Source organism: Sus scrofa, chromosome 10, assembly GCF_000003025.6.
Source record: "Sus scrofa isolate TJ Tabasco breed Duroc chromosome 10, Sscrofa11.1, whole genome shotgun sequence".
In the NCBI taxonomy this organism is placed as follows: Eukaryota; Metazoa; Chordata; class Mammalia; order Artiodactyla; family Suidae; genus Sus; species Sus scrofa.
This window is the reverse complement of record NC_010452.4, coordinates 18,198,065-18,221,714: the sequence shown is the minus strand read 5'-3', so window position 1 is coordinate 18,221,714 and position 23,650 is coordinate 18,198,065. Positions and strand designations below refer to the sequence as shown.

Below are 23,650 nucleotides of genomic sequence, written 5' to 3'. Positions count from 1 at the left end.
GTTTGCCTGTTTGTAAGGGGGTTTCTGTGATTCTCCCCACGTGGCCGCCTCGAGAGGAGCGCACGCCGGTGGCCACTCCCAAGACCCTCGCCTCCAAGTCCTTCCCCCACAACGAGCCACAGTCGTCCCCCCGCCCCGTTTTCCCAGGGGATCCCCCAAGAACTGCAGTCAGGTCCAACCCAGATTCCTATGGAGCCTCTGCTTTGCCCTGGGACCCAGTGCCCGTGAGAGCCTGTGTGCGCCCTTGGAGAAAGGGGTCTCTGTCTCCCCCGGTCCCGTGGAGCTCCTGCGCACCAGCCCCACGGCCTTCAATGCCAGATGTTCCAGGGGCTCCGTCTCCCAGTGCCAGATCCCCAGGCGTGGGGACCCGAAGTGGGGCTCAGAACTCTCACTCCTGCAGGTGAGTCTGTGATACAGTCACTTTCCAGTCTCTGGGGCTGCTCAGCCGGCGGGAATGGGGTTGCTTCCATCACGTCGTCGCCCTCCTTCCGTCTTGATGTGGCCTCTTCTTTGTCTTGCGGAGTAGAATGTCTTTTGGAAAGTTTCCAGTCCATTTGGTTGAAAGTTGCTCAGCATTTGGTTGTAATTTTGTTGTTTTTATGAGAAAAGTTGAGCTCCAGTCCCATTCTGCCATCTCCATCCTGTCTCCTGGTTCTTTGGTTTAAAAAGTCTGACATTTCTGCAGACTCCAGACTCCTGCCCAGGTTTGTTTTTGGTTTTTTTTTTAGGGCCGCACCCACAGCATATGGAAGTTCCCAGGCTAGGGCTCCATGCGGAGCTGCAGCTGCCAGCCTACACCACAGCCATGCCAGATTCGCGCCGCATCTGCGACCTACACCACAGCTCAGAGCAACACCGGATCCTTAACCCACGGGGCAAGGCCAGGGATCGAACGTCATGGCTACTAGTTGGCTTTGTAACCGCTGAGCCACGAGAACTTCTTAGCTCCCAACTTCTTAAGAACTTATGGCTTCTGCTACAGTGGCCCAAAGGGAGCCCACAAGGGTCTGATGGGGTCTGGGGACAGAAGAGGCGGGGAGCCGGGAGCTGTGCATGTCCGGGCCAGCTCAGCAGAGTAGGAGACATGGATTCAGAGCAGGGCTGTGCTTGGAGCTGCCCTCTCTCTGGGGCTGTTAGAGCACGTGGTGATTGGACAGATGAGGTGGCAGCATCAGGGCAGGGCCCGGGGCAGTGTCTGCCATGGGGGGGGGCTGCCCTTCCTCCAATTTCTGACCTTGTTTTTGCTTTCTTACCTGAATGTACCCAGTTACAGGTGAGGCCAGCATAGGTGTGACAGGGACTGTGTGTCCAGCTCCAAGGAAGCTGCAGTGCCAGCCCCAGAGGCCCTGGACTGCGGGAGCAGTACCAGGCCACCGAAACTTCAGCACATCAACACCCAGCTTCTTGACACTTTTCCTGCGTGATCACCAGCCCGGTGACTCCCAGGGACACAGGGCAGTGGCAGGGCTCTGGGACTTCTCCACCCATGCCCACCTGAGCTTCTGACCTTGTTGGGGGCCAGTCCATCCTTGGAAGTCCCTAGAAGCCTGGAAGGAAGTCCTTGGCCCAGGTGTTGCCCTCGTGAAAAGAACCTGCTCTGGGCCTTGAATTGTTTCCCCCGGTTCAGAAGCACCAGCGGGACAGAGGAAGTCATGACTCTGAGTAGGAGAAGAGTGAACATTTAATGCCATCATAGTTTGATTCTTTTTAAACACCAGATTCTTCTTTTGACAACATTTTACACCTCATATGCCACAACAAGTCAGAGATCGTAGCCAGCAAACAATGTCTTTACACTGGAAATGGCACACAGCTTAATGAATTCATGTCACCAGTTGTGGGGGTTTTTTTTTTGTTTTTTTTGGGGGGGGGGTTGAAAATGCTTAATTTTCTTTTCCAGACTGTTCTCCAGGTAGCCAGTTCACACGTATCATGACCAAGCCAAAAGCTAACTTTTAGATCGCTATGGGAAGGCCCGTACACAAACCCAGCCTGTTTGCAAATAGGCTGCTTGGGACCTCCCCAGGCACGGGAGAGTCAAATTTCTGACATGAACAAATGAATTTTCTTCAAAAAGCATAACGGCGAACACCTGTAAGCTAGGAACATACTTTTTAAAACGGCACCAATCGTTTATCCAAACAGTGAATTTAAAACAATGACGTGGAAGACCACCCTTGAACCTCAAATAAGGGTATATGCCCTTGTTGGTGAATTTGCTGTTTCCGACCCAATAAATGCACTGGGGCAGGCCCTTGGCTCCCCTTTTCAAACTGGCCCATTTCTACAGATTAGCATATTCATATATACATACATACACACGTGACGAGAGCGGAACATCATTTTGCGCACTGTCCTCCCCTTACAGACTCGAAAACTGTGTTCCAGAGAAGCTGGGCCATAGATCCAAAGCCAGAGGACTAGCAGGAGTTAGCGCTCAAGTTTTCTGTCCCATGTGCTCTTGCACCATGTCACACACCTTCTGTACACATGCACCTGTACCCGCCCCGTGCACACACGTCAGTCCATAGGTGTGGTGTGTGTCCACGCAGCCACACGTTTGGTGCGACAGCCTCTCATGGGAAGAGTCCAAGATGCTGGACTCGAGTCCCGGTTGGGCTCTACGACAACTCCCTGTGAACTTGGGCCCATCGCTGGCTATTGACGTCAATTTCTTCATCTACAATGACCAGCCCTCGGCTTCTGTACAGAGCTTTCATTTCTTCAAAGCACTTCCTATCGTCTATACCATTTTCTCTTTACATCCTCCCAGAAGGGCAGCTGGCAAGACCCCCGGCCTTCTATGGGGAGCCCGAGGCCCAGAAAAGTGAAGCAAACTTGCCCAAGGTTGCATAGCGAGCGAGCCAAGAAACCAGGCCCGGGCCTGGTTCACTCCCTCCGAGCTCAAGGCTTTTCCTCCTAGATTTAGCTGCCTCTTGAATGAGACTACTGATCCCAGCCCCTCCCAGCCTCTCAGGGATCCAGCGAAGGGACAAGATGCCTTAAGCATTACGGGTTGTAAGACTCACTAAAGTGCTTTGGTTTCTCCAGAAAAAAACACCTACTCTATATCTAGTCAAGGTAAGGGACTCCAGCTTCCTTTCCCCAACCCCTTTCAGTAACTTTGGGGGGTGGAGTGGGGTGTCTTAGGGAAATGTGGGAACCTAATACTGTCTGCACTTGTCCAGACTTTCGTGTTGGACCGACAGGAAGAGGCTGGATCCTCTTTCACTGAGGCTTGAGACGGCTGATGGCCAAGGCCAGTGTCATCAAATTCAAAAGGAAAGGGCTGTTTCCCCTGTAGCTCCTTACTATAGGAAGCCATTCAATTTGGAACAAAGCCCTATACTTTGAGGATGGGACCCTAATCCCTGCTCTCCTGGTTGATTTCTCTTTCCTCCCCTCTGTCTGCGTCTCCATTCGCAGAGCTTGCTAGACTGAGGATGAAAAAGCAGCCACTGACCGAGCCACCAAGCTGACACTTCCATGCATAGCACTCGGACAGCAGGTCCAACCAGGACGTACAAATAAACCTAAAACACGAGCGACACTACAAAGCAACAGCCTGAGTTTACAAAGAAGCTAGAACTTTTTCATCAATTGAATATGACCAGGTGACCGGGTGGGACGTGGGTTAGCAGGGGGGAGGAGGGAAAGAGTGAGTCTCTTTAGTTGTGGAAGGTAATTTCTCCATGTACATAAGATAGATGTGTGAGTGCCAGGATTTCAGCGCTCACCCTACACATAGGGATGCTAGGAACTGCATTTAGAGACTATTGATTAGATATCAAGGCTGAAGGCTGGGTACAGCCTCAAGCACCACTGTATGTCCGATATTATGACATTGCCTCCGGTTCTGAGCAGGGCCACCCAAAAGCAGAGCGGGTTTGTTTAGGGATGGATCAGCAGCTTCTAAGATTTGGCAAAAAACAAAACAAAACGAAACACTTTTTTTTCCCCCCGAGAAGATGAGCTTCTCCTGGATTAGAATTATGCTTTTATTTGGAACTGATGAGCAGTAATAGATAGGTATTTTGTCAGGAAGGTGGCTAAGTGACACAATTTGTGAGTTTTTACCCACAAACGTTGACAGATCTTTTGTTGGAGAAGGAGAGAGATTACAATCCAAAGGAATGCTACATTCCACTCCCTGTCCACCCCCCACTGTCCCCCATGGCCCTCCCCAAAAAAATTAGACCATCTGCTGGCAGAGTCAGTGAAACTGAGTGTCATTTTGTTTTGCTGAACAGTGGGCAGCAGGGGCCCTCCTGGGGCAGTCTCAGTGTGGCAGTACTGAAGAGAGTCCCCTGGGGGTAGGATGGACTGCAGTGCCCAGGCAGTGGCAAGCAGGCCCTGGGGCCAGCACCAATGGATGGCTTATCCAGCATCAATTCATGGAGAACAGGGCTTTCAACGTGTTTCTACGGGCATGGTTTTGGAGGTTAATACACATCACCTTTAAAAATGAAAATATCTTTTAACATGTGCTCAGAGCATGGGGCTAATATTCCTGCAGGAAAGAACAGTGAGTAAATTCATGAATTCTTCTGGTTTCCATTTTGAACTGAACTCATCTTTAGTCATTTCTGTTCCAACCTAAACCCTTTTTGGAACAGGGAACTTCAAAATATTTACATCATTATTCACTGTGGAAGCCTGGACCCCAGAGCAGCAGAGGCTGATGACACCAGCAACCACGTGTAGAACCAGGTTAAGAAATGCCTGGGCTCTTGCAAGCCTGGCCTCTTTCCCAAGAAACCCAATTCAGACAGCCACTTTCAGACAGGAATGCACTAAGTGATAAAGGCTGATGGATTAACCAAAATTCATAATCAGCCTCAGAAGCTGAAGCCGGAAAAGGGCTCTTGCTCAACATCAACAGAAATCTGAGAACCAGCACAAGATGTGTATGCGTGTGTCAGACTTTTTGAACCACTGCCCTGGATGGTTTTTGTGGCTACAATGAAGTTACCACCACCTTCCAGGAACACAGATTTCAAGCTTAAGACTAATTTATGACAAACAGCTGGATTCCTGCCTGCCAAGTTCCCCACTCGAGGCAGCGTGGCACTGTACACCAGCTTCTCTCTCTTCCTCATCTTGAGGTCCCCTGGATAAGCCCCACCTGTGTCAACCCAGGACCAACACCTGCATTTGCATCTCAAGGGCCCCACGTTCAGAACAGCAACTAGAGACAAAGCGATACACAGGATGCTCCGATTTCAAATCAGGCAGAGATGAACATTAGGGACAGTGTCCCCATGATGGGGAAGGGAATTCAAGGACAAGAAGATCAAAGGTTGCAGTTTTCTGGTGGGGCTTGAAAGCCCAGGATAAAGCAGAGTCTCACTCTGTCACAACATGAAACACCATCATGAAATGCAATACAGATTTACACGCAGGAAATAATATTGCCATTTCCCCTTTGGGGCTCTGAGTTTTATTCTGCAGCTAGTGCTTCCACCTCATGCTGAACTACGTGGAGAGGGGGGCAGATTTCAGACAAAGAATTAAGGCTCCCATGTCTCCATGTTAATTTCAAAGAAATACTGTTCTGGTTTTTTCATGCGTGGAGAATGAAATGGAATAATGGGTTCTCTGACATCCCCCCTTTGCCTTCCTAGGTTATCTGTCACCAAAACTAGACCTGAACCTACCTCACATCTGGTCACTGAATGAGGTGTTCTTCACTTGTTAGAACTGCTTCAGAACAGATGACCAGCTGAAGAGTCGACTTACAGGGAAAAACGAGCGCATCATAGCATAAGAATTCATGATATCGTCACATGGTTTAGCAATACTTGGTGTGTTAAGATGTTTGCAGCTTACTTAGGTTAGGAAACAAAAGAGAAAAAAAAAAAAAAGGAAAGAAAGGAAAAAGCCAGAATGGACAACCGCCATGCAAAATTGTTCTACACTACGCCAACAGCATCCTTCAAGAAGCTCCATGGCATGGCGTCTTGGGAGGGCAATCTGACTCGCTAAGATAGCACTTGGTTTCACTCAACCCTTTTGGTATCTCATAAAGTTGCTATGAACATATATAGCAGGTTTAGGCAGGAGGCCAGCTGAAGGGCAGTCCCTCGGAAAGATTCTACTGATCAAGGTTTTACATTTCTGTAGATGTTTACATGGCAAGGTAGCCTGTGGGGGAAGATATGGCCAGGGCGAAAGCAAAGGCTGCTAAACACTAATCAAGTACATTTGTTTCCAACAAAGCCCAGGATACTCACCTTTGACAATCCCCCAATGATAAGGCTTTTCATGAAGTAGTGTATTTCCAACCAGCAACCAAAGGGATGCCAAAGGGAAAACCCAAACCAACTCAACAGAATGGCCTTCTCTGGGGTCCAGAAGCTTCCACTATGCTGCTGTTGAACAAGTCCATTCACACAAGTGCTGAGACCAGAGGTATGCTCAGAGTCAATGAGGCTGCCCTACAGAATGGAGGTATGATGGGGGAACCCTGCTGCCCAAGGGGCCAGACACACTTGTTAAACTGAAGGGGGAAATGATCCATCCTGGAGTAACTTTTCACCATATTTTAGCCTGTTTCAGTCATCAGATGGGAGCATAGCTTCTGGATGCACCTCTGCATAGGGGCAAGTGCTAACAAAACTCAAAGCCAGACTTGTCATCCACAGAACTGGCTTCCAGTCTAGGGGGCTAACTTTCCAAACAAAGCTAATAGAGCCGTCCGTGTCCTGACCTGGCCAGTAAAGGACTGGTGCTATGAAGAGCACAAGAATTCAGTTCCCACTGAGTTCAGCTGGGCTTTGCTGACTGCTCGCCAGTTATGCTGGGCTACATGAGTCCCGAGGAGCACTGACAAAGAAATGCAAAAGTTCTTTTTCCTGGGGGACAGGCTGGGGACAAGGAGTTGGTTAGCTGGGACTGCCTCCCTTGCCTGAAAACAGGCTCATGAAGATATGCTGCATTGGAGGGCAAAAAAGAACAGTATGCTAGAAAACCCTGGGCACCTCCATCAATGGGCAGGCTGTGGGGTCCCTGACCTGGAAGGTAGGAGGACACTGTGAAATTCCAGAACTGCTATGCGACACTCCCCTGACCACTCTGCCTTGGGTTTCCATCACTAACACAGGCATAATAATCCCTAAGGGAACTGCAGTGGGGGAGGGGGCGGGGGGGATGAACATCTCAATTTGAGAATGAGGTCCAACATTCTTGGAGTCAAGCTTGGTACATCCACATGCATGACACTCTGTGCCCTGGCAGGTGGGTGTGTGATATATGACAGGAAACCGTTCTCAGCCTTCAGGTACCAAAGTTGAGGGGTCAAGCCTGGTCCTTTCTTGGGATGGAGGCTTTGGTTTACAAGAGGCCTGGAACTTCCTGCATTTAAGCAGCACTCTAGACAACGGCAGAGTTATGCAACCCCACATCCTTCCTTGTCCTCGACAAATACCGTTGGGGTCTCTGAGCACCTGCAGGCCCAAGAAGCTATCGAAATTGGGAAAAATCCTCTGCCCCAATAAATTTGCCAAACTAGAGAACTGTTGCCAAACTATAGTTCGGTTGAACTAGTCCAAGCTTTCCATCCAGAGCCTTTGGAATAAAAATGAACATGAAAAATGTTGTGAGGGTCATGAAAACCCTGGATTTGTGTGTAAAGGAACCAGGCCGTGGGCGTCAGGATTTGGAGGAAAAGCTATTGGGGAAAAAAAAAATATCCCATCCAAAGGGTAAGTTGGGCCCAGGTCATAGAGGCTCCTTTCCCCCTAGAGACGCACCCTCTTCTCTCTTTTCTCTCAGGCTCACATACACCTGTGCTGTAACTGACCTCCAGGTCTGCCTGCTGACCCTGCCTCTCCCAGGAGGTGGGATGAGCGGTCACCTCCTGTTCCAACCTTCTTTGGAAACATCCTGGCTTGTTCCGGGAAGTCTCTAGCTTCAATCTGAGTGGCCTTCCCAGCAGAACCATGACAGACAGTTAACATTTATTCATATGCAATACTGATTAGGAAATAGCTCTACAAACACAACTTCCTTAGAAACAGCAAGTCAGAAATAGGATAAAACACCAAGAGAAAACGAGCTGTAAATACATTGCAAAAATGTGTTTTGTTGTTGTTCTGTTGTTGTTTTCATCTCGACTAGCACCATCTGTACACAAGAAAGTAGGAACATAAATGTTTGGATAATCATAAAGATTTGCAAGGCACTTAATCAGTCATTGGGGTAACGTTGTTTTGTTTGAGCTTTTTCCACGGCGATCCCGCGTCCCCCCTCGCCCTTTCTCACGAACCAGGAGAAAAGTGAGGTCCCTTTTGCCAGCAGTTCTTATGTACAAACAAGTTCTTTAAAGTTCCTCAAAGTGCGTTTTCAGTCTCGCGGGACTCTCTGGTCCCTGGGGCTTCCCATCGTTTCCTCCTCCCCTGCGTGTGTGGTGTTTGCACCTTTCCTACAGAAATCAAAAGAAAACTCGCCTTCCGCTCCACGCTCGCTCCCGACTTGCCACCGACCTTCGTCCTCATTCCGTGGTCTCCGAGCGCCGCCGGCACAAGGGCCCGCCCAGGGTGGCCGGCTGAGGATGGGGAGCGGGGCCGGCGGGCGGGGCTCCCTTCAGCGGCGCCTAGAGGTGACGTCAAAGCAGGTGATCATCATCAGGTGCGCCTTGCAGAAGTTGACGCGGCTCTCCAGGCGCTCCGTCACGCACTCCAGCGCTTCCAGGTACTCCAGGGAATCCAGCTCCAGAACCTGCTCCAAGTCAACTGCAAAGAAGGGGAAGCCTGAGGGGGACGCGGCCGATCCGCCGGCCCCGCCCCCGCCGGCCCATGGTGGCTGCACCTGCACCTGCGCCTGCGCGGGAAGACTTGCCACGCCCTCTTGCCCGACCCTCCCCCGCTCTCGGGTGGAGAACGGACACGGGCCCCTGGGTTCCAATGACATTAGACCCCTGACATTTTACTGAGACTCTGCTGAGGGACAGAGTGACGTTCAAGCTCCCGCACCTGCACCATCTCCATCACCAGATCTGAGACACTCCCAGCAGCATTGTTCTTTATTAACTAGAAAATCAGTCCATCTTCGGGCGGAAGTGGGGAGACCCTGTTCCATATTGGGGGGGGGGTCTCACCTGAATGTTGTTACCCTGCCTATGGGAAGTCTGACCCTTGCCAGTTAGTCCATACAGCTGTATGCAGTTGCCTCTCTGAGCAGGTGGAGAAACTTGACCCTGTCTCTTGGCACTTCCTAGTACAATTTCAGCTACTCATTGGTAGTTTGGGAAATAGGCTGATGATGTCAATAATTATGATTCTTTGCTCAGAAGACAAGAGGAGATTTAGGACCCAGGTGCCATCCCCAGCGTTCAGGCCTGCACAGAGTAAAAAGTCTGTTTTCTTCAGTTCCTCCAGAGCAATTATCTGAGGCCATCCCCTCCTGGTCCCCAGCCCCTACATGGTCCAGTGGTGCGTGGGCAGGGGGGTGGCTGGCTGGCTTGGCCCCAGCTCCAGGACTGCTGCAGAGGTCCAGCACCGGGAGGGCGGGTGGGGACAGCAGCCAGGTGGGTGGGGGTGGCCCTGGAATCCAAGCAGGAGACTTGCACTCCATCCCAGGTCGGCCACGCCCAACCTCTGCTGGCACAGGGTCCATAAAAGTGACATGAGAACCACAACCGCTAGTCTGCCTACTCTCCTAACCAGAGTTTGGGTGGAGAGAAGAACCAAAAAGAGATGAGGAATGTGAATGCGGTTGGAGAATTGTAACATGCTATAGGACTGTCAGGGGTTGAAGTTGAGGCTGACCTCTTATAGGTTAGTTAACGGAGCTCCAGAGCAGTGGGGTGGCCTGCTTAGCGTTGCACAGTTAATAAGGACCAGGGCAGGGAAGGGGGCCAGGGACCCTGAATACCAGCCTAATATTTAAAAAACAAAAACCCAAAAGTCAACATATGATACATAACCACATCAGGCTATGTTATGTATGAATCACCTTGAAAGTGGCATCAGATCCCACTGGATCCCAGCACATATATTTATTTCTATACCAATACCCTACCTATAAACCCACACCTAGGGAATAGCATACTGCCTCATTGTTTTGTTTTGTTTTGTTTTTTGTTTTTTTTTTTTTTTGGTCATTCTAGGTTTTAATTCATGTTGAAGAACGAATCTGTGTTTGTCCTTTCATGTGGCCCTCCTGTTTTTATCTTTCTTGGCATCAAAAACATCACTGATTTCTGACATGTACAAAGGCAAGAAGGAAACGACTGTTTCCTGGAAGCGTGTACACATGTACCAATGTTCGAGCTGCTCCCATCCTGGGAAAAATGTGACTTTGTAAGATGAAGACAATTTGTAAGCCTGCCTTAGGCATAAACAGCATTCAAAAAAAAAAAAAAAAGTTAACGAAAACAGCACAAAGGAAGAGGAACTGCTGAACGGTTGCCCCTGGGAACTTGAAGGAAGCACCTGAGGATTCACAGAAGAAGGGAAAGGGTGCGTACAGATGGGAGAGACACAGCATTAGGCTCCACGGTTACGCTGTGGCCTGACTTCAGCTAATGTCCTCCTGCGTGTCTTTTCTGCTCCATCACAGCCTTAGATGGAAATGCCCTGGGGAGCGGGGACTTGACATCTCTGTCCAGATTTCTAACGGGGGCCTACCTCAGGCATCGTGCAAGCAGATGCTGAGGAAATGTCTCCTGTTGGGACAGCTGTTTCATCAGCTCTTCGATAATACCAGCTACTACCTGATCCTGCGCTGTCATCGTGGGCCGGCCATGTAATGGGCACTTGACTGAGAATAACTCGTTCACTCTCACAGCAGCCCTATAAGGGGGTCACCATTGTATTTCCCCTCCTTTTTTTTTTTGGTCTTTTTAGGGCCACACCTGCGGCATATGGACGTTCCCAGGCTATGGGTCGAATCAGAGCTGCAGCTGCCAGCCTACACCACAGCCACAGCAACGCCAGATCTGAGCCGCATCTGTGACCTACCCCGTGCAGCTTGTGGCAATGTTGGATCCCTAACCCGCTGAGTGAGGCCAGGGTTCAAATCCATGGACACTATGTCAGGTTCTTAACCCGCTGAGCCACAATGGGAACTCCTCACCCAGGATATTTTAAGCCCAAGCTCCAGACTCTGCCTGTCATGCTCCCTGCATCGACCTGGGAACACTGGGGAGAGGAAGATGTGATATTCAAGGAACAGTCATGAAGAGAGGGAGGCACGGGGAGGGGCTGGAGGGAAGAACTGTAGCGCAAGTAATGCATTTTATTCCAGAGACTAAGCCATGGAGCATCGGGTCCCCTATCAATGAACTAGCTGGGACCAGATATGAGCTTTATTTTGTGGCAAATGGAACGGTTAGGAACACATAAATAAGAGACAATTGAATCCGTCTTTCAAAGAGAGAAAAATTGTTCCGAATGGTTATTAGATGGCTCCTGTCATCCTGGACTTTCTATTAAATGGAAATAACTCTGTGAATGGTTTTTTTTTTTTTTTCACTCAAAAATGTTTTGCTTGTTTTCTGGGTTCTTTGTGAGGCTTTTCTAGGATGGCACATTCTCCCCTACTAAGACCTCTATAAATTCTTGTCTATTTCAGGCTAGCTATGCCATGTGATTTTGTGGCCTGGGAGCAGATCTGTCATATAGCCTTCATGTCTGGGTGATTGTCTGCTACATGCAGGGGGGGAAAAAAATCTCATTTTCAGGTGCTTTGGACTGAGACATATGAGAAATAATCTTGCAAAAGTAATACTCACTGCCCCACTGGTGCCCCTACCCCTCCCGTCTGCCCCCAGGGGAGTGGGGCTGTGCTCAGCAAAGAGGCTGTCTCCAGGCCAGGGCCTGGGGGGCCCGGGGGGTTCAGACAGCATCCCTGTCCCTCTCAGCATGGGTTCCCAGCCAGGCCTGTTCAGCTGGGAACCCAACCCGGAGTGGCACTGATGGGACTTACATTCACTGAGCCACTTGTTGGGATCCAGCATCAAATACTGCTTCGTCGTCTCCAGCTCCTTCATCAGCCACTCGTACTTGGCTCGGACCTCGGCGATCCTCTGCTGGCGATGCTCCAGAATTTTCAGTTTTGCATTGAAGCACATGATCTCCTAGTGCACAGATGAAGGGGAGATGGGGGAGAGGAGAGGGGAAAGGACCTTCAGCTCAAATCCAGCGGCCACCTCCTCTGGAAAGAAATACCTGCGGGGGCTTATAGGTCTGCACGAGGGGTGGGGCACTGGGAAGTTTGGGAGAGACCTGGGGGCTGGGGGAGGCTATCACAGGCATTTCTCTGATTTAGAAGGCAGCCGGCATCACCAGCTGGAGCCAGAAAAGCCCGGAAGACAACCAGCTCCCCCAGCCTTTGAGCCTTGGACTTCTGCGCTACCGTCCAAGAGCAGGGGTACCACTGCCGCTGGGCGCTCTTGCTTCGCACCCGCGTTGGAAGCCACTGGGGGTCTCCGCGGGCCTGGTCCTACTCTCCCCGGGTTGCCCCGTGGACCTGCTGGGGGCGGGGGGCGGGACTGCCACCGCCTGGCGGGGGGGGCCTCACCTTGCCTCCGCGTCGCCGCTGCAGCCGTTCCACGTCGTCGATTTCGTAGACTTTAATCTCGAAAGGTTCCCCGAGGCCCCTCTGGGTGCTGCGCAGGGGGCCGTCCACCCAGCGGACCCCCGCGCTGTTGGCGGGTTTTCTCACGGGGGAGGGGGTGTCAAGGGACAGCGCCGGGATGAGCCTCCGTCTCTGGGAACCTAGGTAGGGGATTTAAGCCCAAAGTTCATCTTTTTGAATTTCTAGCTTTAAATATGAATATAAATATATATATATATATTTTTTTCTTTTTTCCTTTTCAGCGTTGCCCCTGCGGCATATGGAAATTCTCAGGCTAGGGTTCAAATTGGAGCTGCAGCCTCCGGCCTCTGCCACAGCCACTGCAACGTGCCAGATTCATGCCTAGTCTGCAACCTACTCCACAGCTCACAAAGGATCCTTAACCCAGCGAAGCCAGGGATCAAACTTGCATCCTCATGGATCCTAGTCAGGTTTGTTATCCCTGAGCCAAAGGGAACTCTTAAATATATGTTTTTGATGCAAGGGGGTCGTAGCAGGCCTCCCTGGGGCCAGCAGCAGAGCTGTGTTGGAAAGGATGCAACCTCCCACCACCCACCTCAGCACATACTCCCTCACAGGGGCACCCGCCTTCACCTCTACAAGCTCAGAAGTCCCCCCTCACCTGTCGAGCCACCTTCGGTCTCCACCTTAAAAACTGTGCACACCGAGTTCCATCATGGCTCAGCGGAAATGAATCTGACTAGCACACATGAGGATGCAAGTTCCATCCCTGGCCTTGCTCAGGTGGGTTAAGGATCCTGCCTTGCTGTGGCTGTGGTATAGGCCGGCAGCTACAGCTCTGATTCTACCCCTAGCCTGGGAACCTCTATATGCTGCGGGTGTGGCCCTAAAGGGACAAAAGAGAAAAAAAAAAAAAAAAACAAAAAACAAAACCTCATGCACAGGAATGCCCACCCAAACACACAGGCAGGCCACCTGGAGGACACTGAGAGCCACACTGGCCCCGCCCTCAGCATGGACCTGTGCAGGGCGAATTTGAGATGTTAGGGTTAGGGAAATCCGCTCTTAGTATTGTCATAGGAGTTTACTTCCTTCCTGGAAATAAGCTCTGAGATGTGTCAGTCTCTACTCAACATGCTTTCTGCTCTGTGAGGGGCCTGCTAGCGGCCCCCCACTACCCGCCCTCTTCTTCCTCAGCAAGAGACCCTGAGTTGGAACAGGACACGTGGCCACCCAGATGTACCCTCTGCGGTAGACATGACTTAGGCTCCAGTGTGGTCGAAACAGAAGTGCCCCGTGCAACAGCCAGAAGGGACCTGAAGGGGTAATAAGTCTGTCCCCTGCTCCTTTGTCCTGGATGGAACATGGGCCTGCTGACTGGCCCCTGAGATGATGACCATAAGCGACAGAAAAACAAGAGAAGAAGCCTGGACGCCTGGCACCTGGAGACCTTCGCATGATCGCCTAGGCAGGCTTTTTCTCTTTTTTCTTTAAAAATTTTTTCTAGAGCAGGTTTAGGTTTGCAGCTAAACAGAGAGGGAGGTGCAGACAGGATCACCCCCCCGACAGTCTCCCCCCCATCAACATCCCCCTTCCAGGGGAATATATGTTGCACCTGCTGAACCTACATGGACACGCTGTTATCCATATGGACACGCCGAGTCCACAGTTAACATCAGGCTTTACTCTTGCTGTTTACATCTCACGGTTTGGACAAATGTATCCTGATGTCTGTCCACCGTGATAGTTTCACACAGTATTTTCACTGCCTTAAACAGCCCTTACACAGACTTTTACAGGAGAAATTAGTCTCTAGATTGTTATTGCGGTTTTCTGCCACAGGTGAAACTAGAACCTAATTTAATTCTCATGGAAGCGGAACCTAAGGTACAAACAGCTTCGGTAACTTGCTGAAAGCCTCAGTATACCCATTAAAAAAAAAAATCCACTGCCCACGTGCTCCAGCAAAATAAAAATATCCGATAATAATTTCCCCCCAAAATGAGTTATGATTAAACCCCAAGGACTTGGCTCAATGAATGCGAATGTCCTTTCCATTGTTCTTCTTCCTCCTCTATTTGGGAAGATATAAAACACATAGGGGAGTTCCCTTCATGGCTCAGCAGTCAACGAACCCAACTAGGATCCATGAGGATGCAGGTTCGATCCCTGGCCTAGCTCAGTGGGTTAAGGATCCAGCATTGCTGTGAGCTGTGGTGTAGGTCACAGATGTGGCTTGGATCCTGTGTTACTGTGGCTGTGGCGTAGGCCAGCAGCTGTAGCTCCAATTTGACCCCTAGCCTAGGAACCTCCATGTGCTGCAGGTGTGGCCCTAAAAGAGCAAAAACAAAACAAACAAAACCCCACTGGAATCAGAGAGAGTGTGGCTAGACTATATGATGACTGTTCTCTAGCTCTCTGAAATCAATCTCTGGGAAGTGAGCAGCCCAGCTGACATCAATCACCCCCACTTTATTTACTTATTTTTTGGCCGTGCCTACAGCATCCAGAAGTTCCGGAGCCAGGGATGGAACTCACAGCACAGTGGCAACCTGACCGCAGCAGTCACAGCACCAGATTCTTACCCTGATGAGCCACCAGGCAATTCCCGTCCCCCCCATTAATGGTAGGCGCCTTCTGTCTCGAGTAGCAAAGACCGTGGCCACTGTCCTACTTGCCGTCTGCCACACCAGACAGGGTGTTGCTCCATGATCCTCTGTGTAAGGTCCCCTGTCCAGTATACCACTGATGTCTCAGTCACTGTCTCCAGGCTCCTTCTTTGATCTCGAGGTTGGGTAACTCCAGGCTTGCAGGCTTGCGGGGTGCAGGCCAGCAGAGATCCCACAGGGATCGGTTATCCTAGAGCGTGTCCTCTGAGGACTATAAAAAGCAATCCCTACAAGACTGGCCGGGCCAAGGGTCCCACTGCACCAAGCACCACCTTTTCTGGTGACTGGTGGCATGAGTGAGTTACGTCAGGACCTGGCTTCCGAGGATGGGGCCTAATCCTTTCATCCACGTCTGAAGTGGAACTAGCCACTTGCTTTGGGCATGGTGGTTGCCCTGGTTCTGGCCTCTCCAGTGGGAGGCAGGCCTGGACCCCAGGAAAGGAAGCCTGGGCCTGTAGGTGGTGGTGCTGCTGCCAACAGCTGCATCCCCTGAGGCCCGCCCTTCCGGCAGCTCCTTCGGCCAGTGATGGGCATCTAGGAAGCCAGTTTTCTCCTGGAAAGAAGACGGCTGGGAGACATGACACCCTCCCAACAGGTTTATCTCGAAGCTAAAGGGAGCTTGTTCTAATTTAACTCAGGGCAGAATGCTCTTTGACATAAATCACGGCAACATCTTGTTTATCCACCTTCTAGAATAAAGACAATAAAGACACACATAAACCAATGGGACCTAATTAAACTCAAAAGCTTCTGCACAGCAACAGCAAAGGAAACCATTATACAAACAAAATGACAACCCACAGAATGGGAGAAAATTTCCCAAATGACTCAACTGACAAAGGTTTAATCTCCAAAATATACAAACAACTTATACAACTCAACAACAAAAACCAATCAACTCAATTAAAAATGGGCAGAAGACCTAAATAGGCATTTCACCAAAGAAGACATACAGATGGCCAGCAGGCACATGAAAAAATGCTCAACATCTCCTATTATTAGAGAAATGCAAATCAAAACTACAATGAGGTACCACCTCACACCAGTCAGTATGGCATCATTAACAAGCCAACAAATAACAAATGCTGGAGAGGGTGCAGAGAAAAGGGAACCCTCCTGCACTGTTGGTGGGAATGTAAATTGGTACAACCACTATGGAAAACAGTATGGAAATAATACCTCAGAAAACTAAATACGGAACTACCATACAACTCAGCAATCCCACTCCTGGGCATATATCCAGGCAAAAATTTCATTGAAAAAGACACATGCACCTGTATGTTCATTGCAGCACTATTCACAAAAGCCAAGACATGGAAACAACCTAAATGCCCATCGATGGATGAATGGATTAGGAAGATGTGGTACACATATACAATGGAATATGACTCAGCAATAAAAAGGACAAAAGAATGCCATTTGCAGCAACATGGATAGAATTAGAGACTCTCATACTGAGTGAAGTAAGTCGGAAAGAGAAAGACAGACCATATGATATCATTTACATGTGGAGTCTAAAATATGGCACAAATGATCTATGGACAAAACAGAAAACATCATGGGTATGTAGGACAGACTCACATTTGCCAGGGGGCAGGGGAGGTGTGGGATGGATTGGGAGTCTGGGGTTAGTGGATGAAAACTCTTCCATTGGAGCGGATGGGCAAGGAGATCCTGCTGTACAGCACAGGGAACTATCTATCTAATCACTTGTGATGGAACATGATGGAGGATAATATGAGAAAAATAATTATGACTGGGTCACATTGCTGTACAACAGAAATTGGCAGAACATTGTAAATCAATCATAATAAAAAGTTAAAAAAAATTTAACTCAGAATCGCTCCGTGGTCCCTCCTGAGTTCAGGAAAGAAGGTGGCATCTGCCTGAAGCCTTGGCTAGCTGCTCTTAGAGTCTGGGCAGATGCTGCTCTTAAACAAATGGATAATGACATCACCCAAAGTCACATTTGGGTGAGCATGAAGCCAGGTGAGCCAGCACGCTCCCTCCCCCGGATTAGGCAGCCCTAAGAACACGAAGGATGCACAGCCCTGTGGTTCTTCTGGAGGATCTGGGAGAACTTGCCAGGGGGCTGCTAGTGGAAGCGCTGGTCCTTACAGCACGTACCCCATGGCGCGTGGGGCATCTCAGAGGAGTTAGTGCCCTCTCTTCCCCATCCTCCGTCCCTCCTCCTCCCCTTAACTGCAGTGGGTTCTGCCCTGTCGAGTGCTGGGCCAGCATCGCTGGCATGGCCTGATGACCCGTCCAGAAAGAAAAACAATGTACTTTTCTCCAACTTCGAGAGATCCACTGGCTGTGAAGGAAAGCTTAAATCACTGCAATCTCAGAGAGTTATCCATCACAGTCCAACAAATGACCCCCTACCCCACCCCAAAGAAAACACTGATTCCCATACAATCTCCTGAGGGACCGGGATCGGGGAGCAGCTTATTTAGCTGGGTGGTTCTGGCACAGGGCCTCTCATGACTGCAGTCAAGCTGTCAGATGGGGCTGCCGTCATCTGAAGGCTTGACTGGGGCTGGAGCATCCACGTCTAGGCTCACTCACTGTCGGCAGGAGTTTCCATTCAGCGCCCCCATGGACCACTCCACAGGGATAGCTATGGCATGGCTGAGTACAAAGGAGCAGCGACAGTGTCTTTCACAGCGGAATCTTGAAACTGACATACTGTCACTTACTTCTGCCCCATTCTATCGGACACAGAAACAACCCCGCTGTGGTATGGGAGTGGATGACACAGGGGGAATACCAGGATGCAGGGACCACTGGGGACCTTCTAGGAGTCTGGTTACCACCGAGGGATGTGACCAGATGGGAAAATACCAGGAATAAGGGTCTTCCTCAGTCTCCCTCCAAAACCACTCCAGGGCATCCTCTCTTGCCATGAAAGTGGAGATCACTAGACTGGGGGAGAAAAAAAAACAAGCCTGCATGGATATGGCCTTTCACTGGGCTACGAGAGCCTAACAGAAATACCCTGAAGGCTCTCTAATTCCCTTGCCTTCTTTCCACGCCTTTATTTTGCAGCCCTCTCCTCTTCCTTGCCGTGTCAATCAATCCCTGCCAGGGTTGGGGAGAGCCTGGGGCTTCTCCTGCGTGTGGTGAATGGCTATCTTGTATTTTCTGAGTGTTCTGCATTTGGTCACTGGTCAATCAATGCCATGGGTGAAATGATTGGGTCCAGATCTTGCACCCACCCCCGGGGAGCCTTCCCCTACAGAGATCCACTGGGAGCCTTACTCGGGGTGTGACGGGGAAAGCAGGGCACAGGGGCGGGGAACTGGTCAGATGGAAGGGAGTGGAGCTTAATTCCATGAAGGAAGTTTCAGAGGCAGAGATGGTTCTGCCGTGTTGCTGAAAAAGGACGGAGGAAATGATGGAGCCAAAATGCCACATCCTCACTGAGAGAAAACGGACCACAATCCCAGGGAAATGTGAGTTCTTGGATTTTCCGCATGCTCCACCATCGCCACCACTCAAGCAGATGCTCACGGCTTTTTGCTGAGCCCAGCCTCCGCCAGTGACCACCTCCTGCCAGCCTGCTGGAAGGTCAGGGCAGCATCTGCCGTAAAGGAAGTGGGGGGAAGCGCCTCGGTCGGGCGACTGTGCCATGGGTCCCCGTGGGACGCAGCCTTAGGTTTGGGAATCACACTCCTAGACCTGCCTCCCCAGGATGCCAGTGGGTCAGGATTCCTTCTTATCTATCACCCCCTGCTCAACAGCCCAGCACTGTGTCTGGACGTGCAGAATTCAGGTATGTTAAACAAACAAACAAGCAAGCAAACAAACAAACAAACAAAAACCCACTCGAGGCTCAAAAACAAATCTGACTAGTATCCGTGAGGACACAGGTTCGATCCCTGGCCTCACTCCGTGGCTTAAGGATCCGGCATTGCCGTGAGCTATGGTGTAGGTCACAGACGCATCTCGGATGTGGCGTTGCTGTGGCTGTGATGTGAGCTGACAGCTATGGTTCTGATTTGACCCCTAGCCTGGGAACCTCCATGTGCGTCAAGGCAAGGAAGGAAGGAGGAAAGGAGAAAGGAAGAAAGGAAGGAAACACAGACATCAGATGGGGACAGGAGAGAACATATCAGTGTTCGCGGATTTATGAGGATGCGGCTGCACTGACGGCCAGGAGAACTTGACCTGAGAAAGGAGATTTTCCCAAGCTGGAGAGGAGGCGGGAGGTGCCCGGCCACTTGCTCGCTCTGGGACTCTCAGCCCCGCACCCTCTCTGCCCACCCTCTACTCCAACCGGCTTCCTCGGTGTCTTAGGGAGCCAATCATTCTCCCAACTTAGAGTCAAAAAAGGCATCTCATTTGTTTCTAGGTAGAGTCTCTTAGAAATACTCTAGGAATCTTACATCGGCCAACAGTGGGGCTTGCTTTAGCCCCTTCATTAAGCCAGAGATTACAATGTGTCCTAAATTCATCAAAACAAAGGAAGACTGCCCCCAAGAAACACACAAAGCACAGGGGTGGACAGAGTGAACCACCGTGGAGTGAACAGTCACAGATTTTAGTGCAACAGATCTGCTAACTGAACCCGGCAACTCATAGATAACTCAGCACCCAGAGAAGGAAGGCACAGTATTTGGTGCTTAGAGTGGGCAAGAAAATAGAGAATAGGCTTAAAACATGGGTCACCCCCAGGGCAAGACATGAGAAGCACATAGAAAAGAACTCAGCTCCTCATAGGACCACACTGTCCACCAGCCAACCGTGAACTAATGACTCAGTCCACTGGGTCATGGTAACCTGCACCAGCCCCGGGGCTGGGGACCCAACAGGCTGAGTCAAGCGCAAGTGCAGAGCAGGCCTTGCCGGAGCTCACGTCCAGGCAGGGCCAGCCCAGGGTGCATCTCAGAGCCGACACGCTCCCTGGCTGGCTTGCCTCCCGGGCTCTCTAGGTGCTGGCTCACACCCCACCCAGGCCTGCTGCAGTGGGAATGAACTTCATTCAGACTAAGGTGCTAACCTGATTTTCAGATTTCCCTGGCCAGCCCGAGAGCGAAGGAAGGAGAGAGAAAGAAGCCAAGGGGGTAAACACCAGGCGGGCGGTTAAATGCCAGGAACCCGCGGAAGAAGACAGAGTGTCAGGCAGCGTCCACGTGATAAGTGATACGGAAAAGCCACTGGAGGAAGGACAGGGCCTGGGGTGGGGCTGGGCTGATGCCACCTCACCATAAATGCCCCATCATCAATTTACATCCTCTGAGCAAGTGAATGCCCTCCAGACATTGGCTCCCCACCTAGGCTGGCTTGTCATCACTGCTTCCTGGCCAATGGCTACTCATACAAGTTCATGTCCCCTAGCACAGGGGGGCTGGCAAGGAACGGTGGATGGATAGATGACAATCCATCAGTAGCAAGCAACCCACAGCTTCTGTCACCTCATCACCCCCGCAGCCAAGACTCTATAGTGACTCTCCATTGCCAACTGCAATAATTCTTAGAGTTGCCAGATGTTCAGGGAAGAACTTGATCTGGGCTTCCGTTTCCTGTCTGTCATTGTGTCCATTAAAAATATTCATTCTCCTTGGAGTTTCCGTCACGGCTCAGCAGAAACGAATCAGACTAGGATCCATGAGGACAGAGGTTTGATCCCTGGCCTCGCTCAGTGGGTTAAGGGTCTGGTGTCGCCATGAGCTGTGGTGCAGGTCGCAGACACGGCTCGGCTTCTGCATTGCCATGGCTGTGGTGCAGGCTGGCAGCTGCAGCTCCAATTCAACCCCTAGCCTGGAACTTCCATATGCCACAGGTGCGGCCCTAAAAAGACAAAAAAAAAGAAAAAAAATCCCCTATGTTGAGTTCATCCCACTCTGTTGTCCATAAGCCAAGTATGTGCTCCCATCACGGCCTCAGCCTGCACTGCTCTCTATCTCCTGGTCCCAGCATCCTTCAGGCCTGGCTTTACCCTAATGTTTCTCTAAGGCCCTTCTCCAACTGCTCTGGACTCTCTTTGTCTAAATACTGCCTACACTTAGCTCTCATTACATCACTCAGCACTTGGCAATGCGCCTTGCTTCATTGCTCTTTGTCTTTTGCCCTCCAACGAGATGATACACTTCTCACATTGGCCTTGTCTTCTACGCGGCCTGCCTCTCCCCAACCCCGCTAGAAACTTCCTCCTCACCAAGCTCTAACAGCACAGAAGAGGCCCGATCAACATTCAACAACTTAAAATAAATCTCATAAGGCGCTCCCCCTGTGGCACAATGAGATCAGTGGTGTCTCTGCAGCACCAGAACTCAGGTTCAATCCTGCCTGGCACAGTGGGTTAAAAGAGCTGGTGCTGGCCAGCTTGCATCTGATCCCCTGGCCCGGGAACTCCATATGCCTCGGGGTGGCCGAAAAAAGGAAGAAAATAAAAATAAAACACATCCCATTGACTACCGATTATCTTACGGAAAGGAAGCCACAGTCTCACCAATATTCTTTATATTATTTGCCTCCTCTTCTACAACGTGAGCATCAGAGAGATTGTGAGGGTTCTCTACCAACCCCCTCATTCTAGTTTTACAGAAGAAAACTGGAGTCCAGAGAGGATAGCTATTCCCTAAAGGTCACACAGCCCAAGACCCGACGCCTCCTGCTCTTTCGAGCTCAGTCCTCCCACTGCACCATGCTGACAGCAAAGCCTCAATTCCCAGCATCCTCCACCAACACGGCCCTTCAGGGATGGGCCTGGAAAGGTGAACCATCGTGACGTTTGCTTGTTTCCACTGTTACACGTGCTACGAAGCCCGCAAAGAGCTCAAGGTTATCTGCCCTGTTATCTCCAGTTCCTTTTCACTAAGAAAATAACGGAAGCATTAAAGATTTCCAAACTCAAAAACAATGTCCACTAACAGATAACTGCTTGTCTCCTCTGCAGTTCCAGGTCCCGCCATCGCGCTTGGAATTTCCTTGGAAGAGTTTTATGGCTTCTCTTAAAGAAGTTGCTTCTGATTTATGCTGATCATGTCTGACAGCCAGCATTTTTCTTCGTAATAATCATAAAGCAGACAAGGTCACTTAGCTTGAAAGGAGCATAGCTCTCCTGCCGTATCCGTTGTGGAGCCGAGGATCGAGGTCCTACGCCCTTGGCACTCTCCTTTAAACCCCAAAGCTGCCACCGAGCCTGGCACTTGGATCTTACACCAACAGCCTAACCTAACAACAGACCCTCAGAAAACAGCACTTAACAAAAGGAGGTACATCAGGCCAGGACACGTACAGAACCTACGCTCCATGCTCCAGGTCACTATTGTAGCTTTTTCTTCCTCTTGACGCCAATGTCACAGCCAAAGCAATGCAAGTCAAAGAAAAAAAAAAAAAAAGAGTAAAAGGAGTTCCTGCTGTGTCACAATAGGATCAGTGGCATCTCTGCAGCGCTGGGACACAGGTTCAATCCCCAGCCCGGCACAGTGGGTTAAGGACCCAGTGTTGCCACAGCTGTGGCATAGGTCACCACTCTGGTTCGGATCTGAACCCTGGCCTGGGAACTCCATGTGCCGTGAGGCAGCCAAAACAAAAACAAAAACAAAAACAAAAACAAAAAAAAAAAGAAAGAAAAAAAGAAAATAAGAAGAAGAAAGAAAGAGAGTAAAGATATTGAAAAAACAAAATGGATTGGTTGATTCAAAATGCTAATGATAGTACCTACGGTAAACACTCTCTAAACACTCAAACCCCTGTAAGCACACAGCAAACATCCCACAATAATCTGGATTGGGAAGACCAAGACTGGGCTGACTGCAAAATAAAGTTTATCAACCAGGTATTGGGAGGGCTAGACTTTTGAGGGGATGGGGGGGCAAGGATTCTGGCTGAGATAAACCTCCCTGCTATTTTTAGTAACTGCTAGCAAAACATTTTAATACCCTTGACCCTGAAAATAGGGCACAGCAGCTGTCACGCACGGACTGCTGCATGGCTTTCTGTTCTGCACTTGTCTTCTTTGGGTTCTGCTCTCAGGGCTGCTGCTGAGACTCAGGGCTGAGGGCCTGAAGGGGAACAGCATCGAAGCGGATCAAAGCCGGACACGCACACCGCCTGGGAAATGAAGACATTGAAGTCCGACAGCCGTGATGCCTCCCAAACACGCCAGGAGGGAAGCACCCTCAGCACGGTTCGTGATCTGTGATGCGCTGGGGGGACGGGCCATCTGCATCAGAACGCCGAGCACTGCAACACCACCGCCTGGTCCCTTGAGGGTGGTTTCTTTGTTTTGAGGCAGACACATGGCTTAGGATGTGCACCAACCACAGTCCTTACATTTTTTTTTTTTTTGGTCTTTTCTAGGGCTGCACCCAAAGCATATGGAGGTTCCCAGGATAGGGGTCGAATCAGAGCTGTAACTGCCAGCCTATGCCCCAGCCACAGCAACTCAGGATCCAAGCCACATCTGCGACCTACACCACAGCTCATGGCAA

At 50.4% G+C, this 23,650-nt stretch overlaps 1 protein-coding gene across 3 annotated transcripts in view; it reads right to left on the bottom strand.

Moving 5' to 3' along the window:
• The window catches only part of KIF26B (kinesin family member 26B), a 511,688-nt gene continuing 489,700 nt past the window's right edge, over positions 1,663-23,650 (bottom strand). For all 3 annotated transcript variants that reach the window (XM_021064466.1, XM_021064467.1, XM_021064468.1), the window contains 3 exons: positions 12,523-12,719; positions 11,929-12,079; positions 1,663-8,732 (listed from right to left, as the gene is read on the bottom strand). In XM_021064466.1, coding sequence (XP_020920125.1) covers positions 8,584-8,732; positions 11,929-12,079; positions 12,523-12,719 — 497 coding nt within the window. In that variant the 3' untranslated portion in view covers positions 1,663-8,583. The remainder of the gene's footprint in view (positions 8,733-11,928; positions 12,080-12,522; positions 12,720-23,650) is intronic.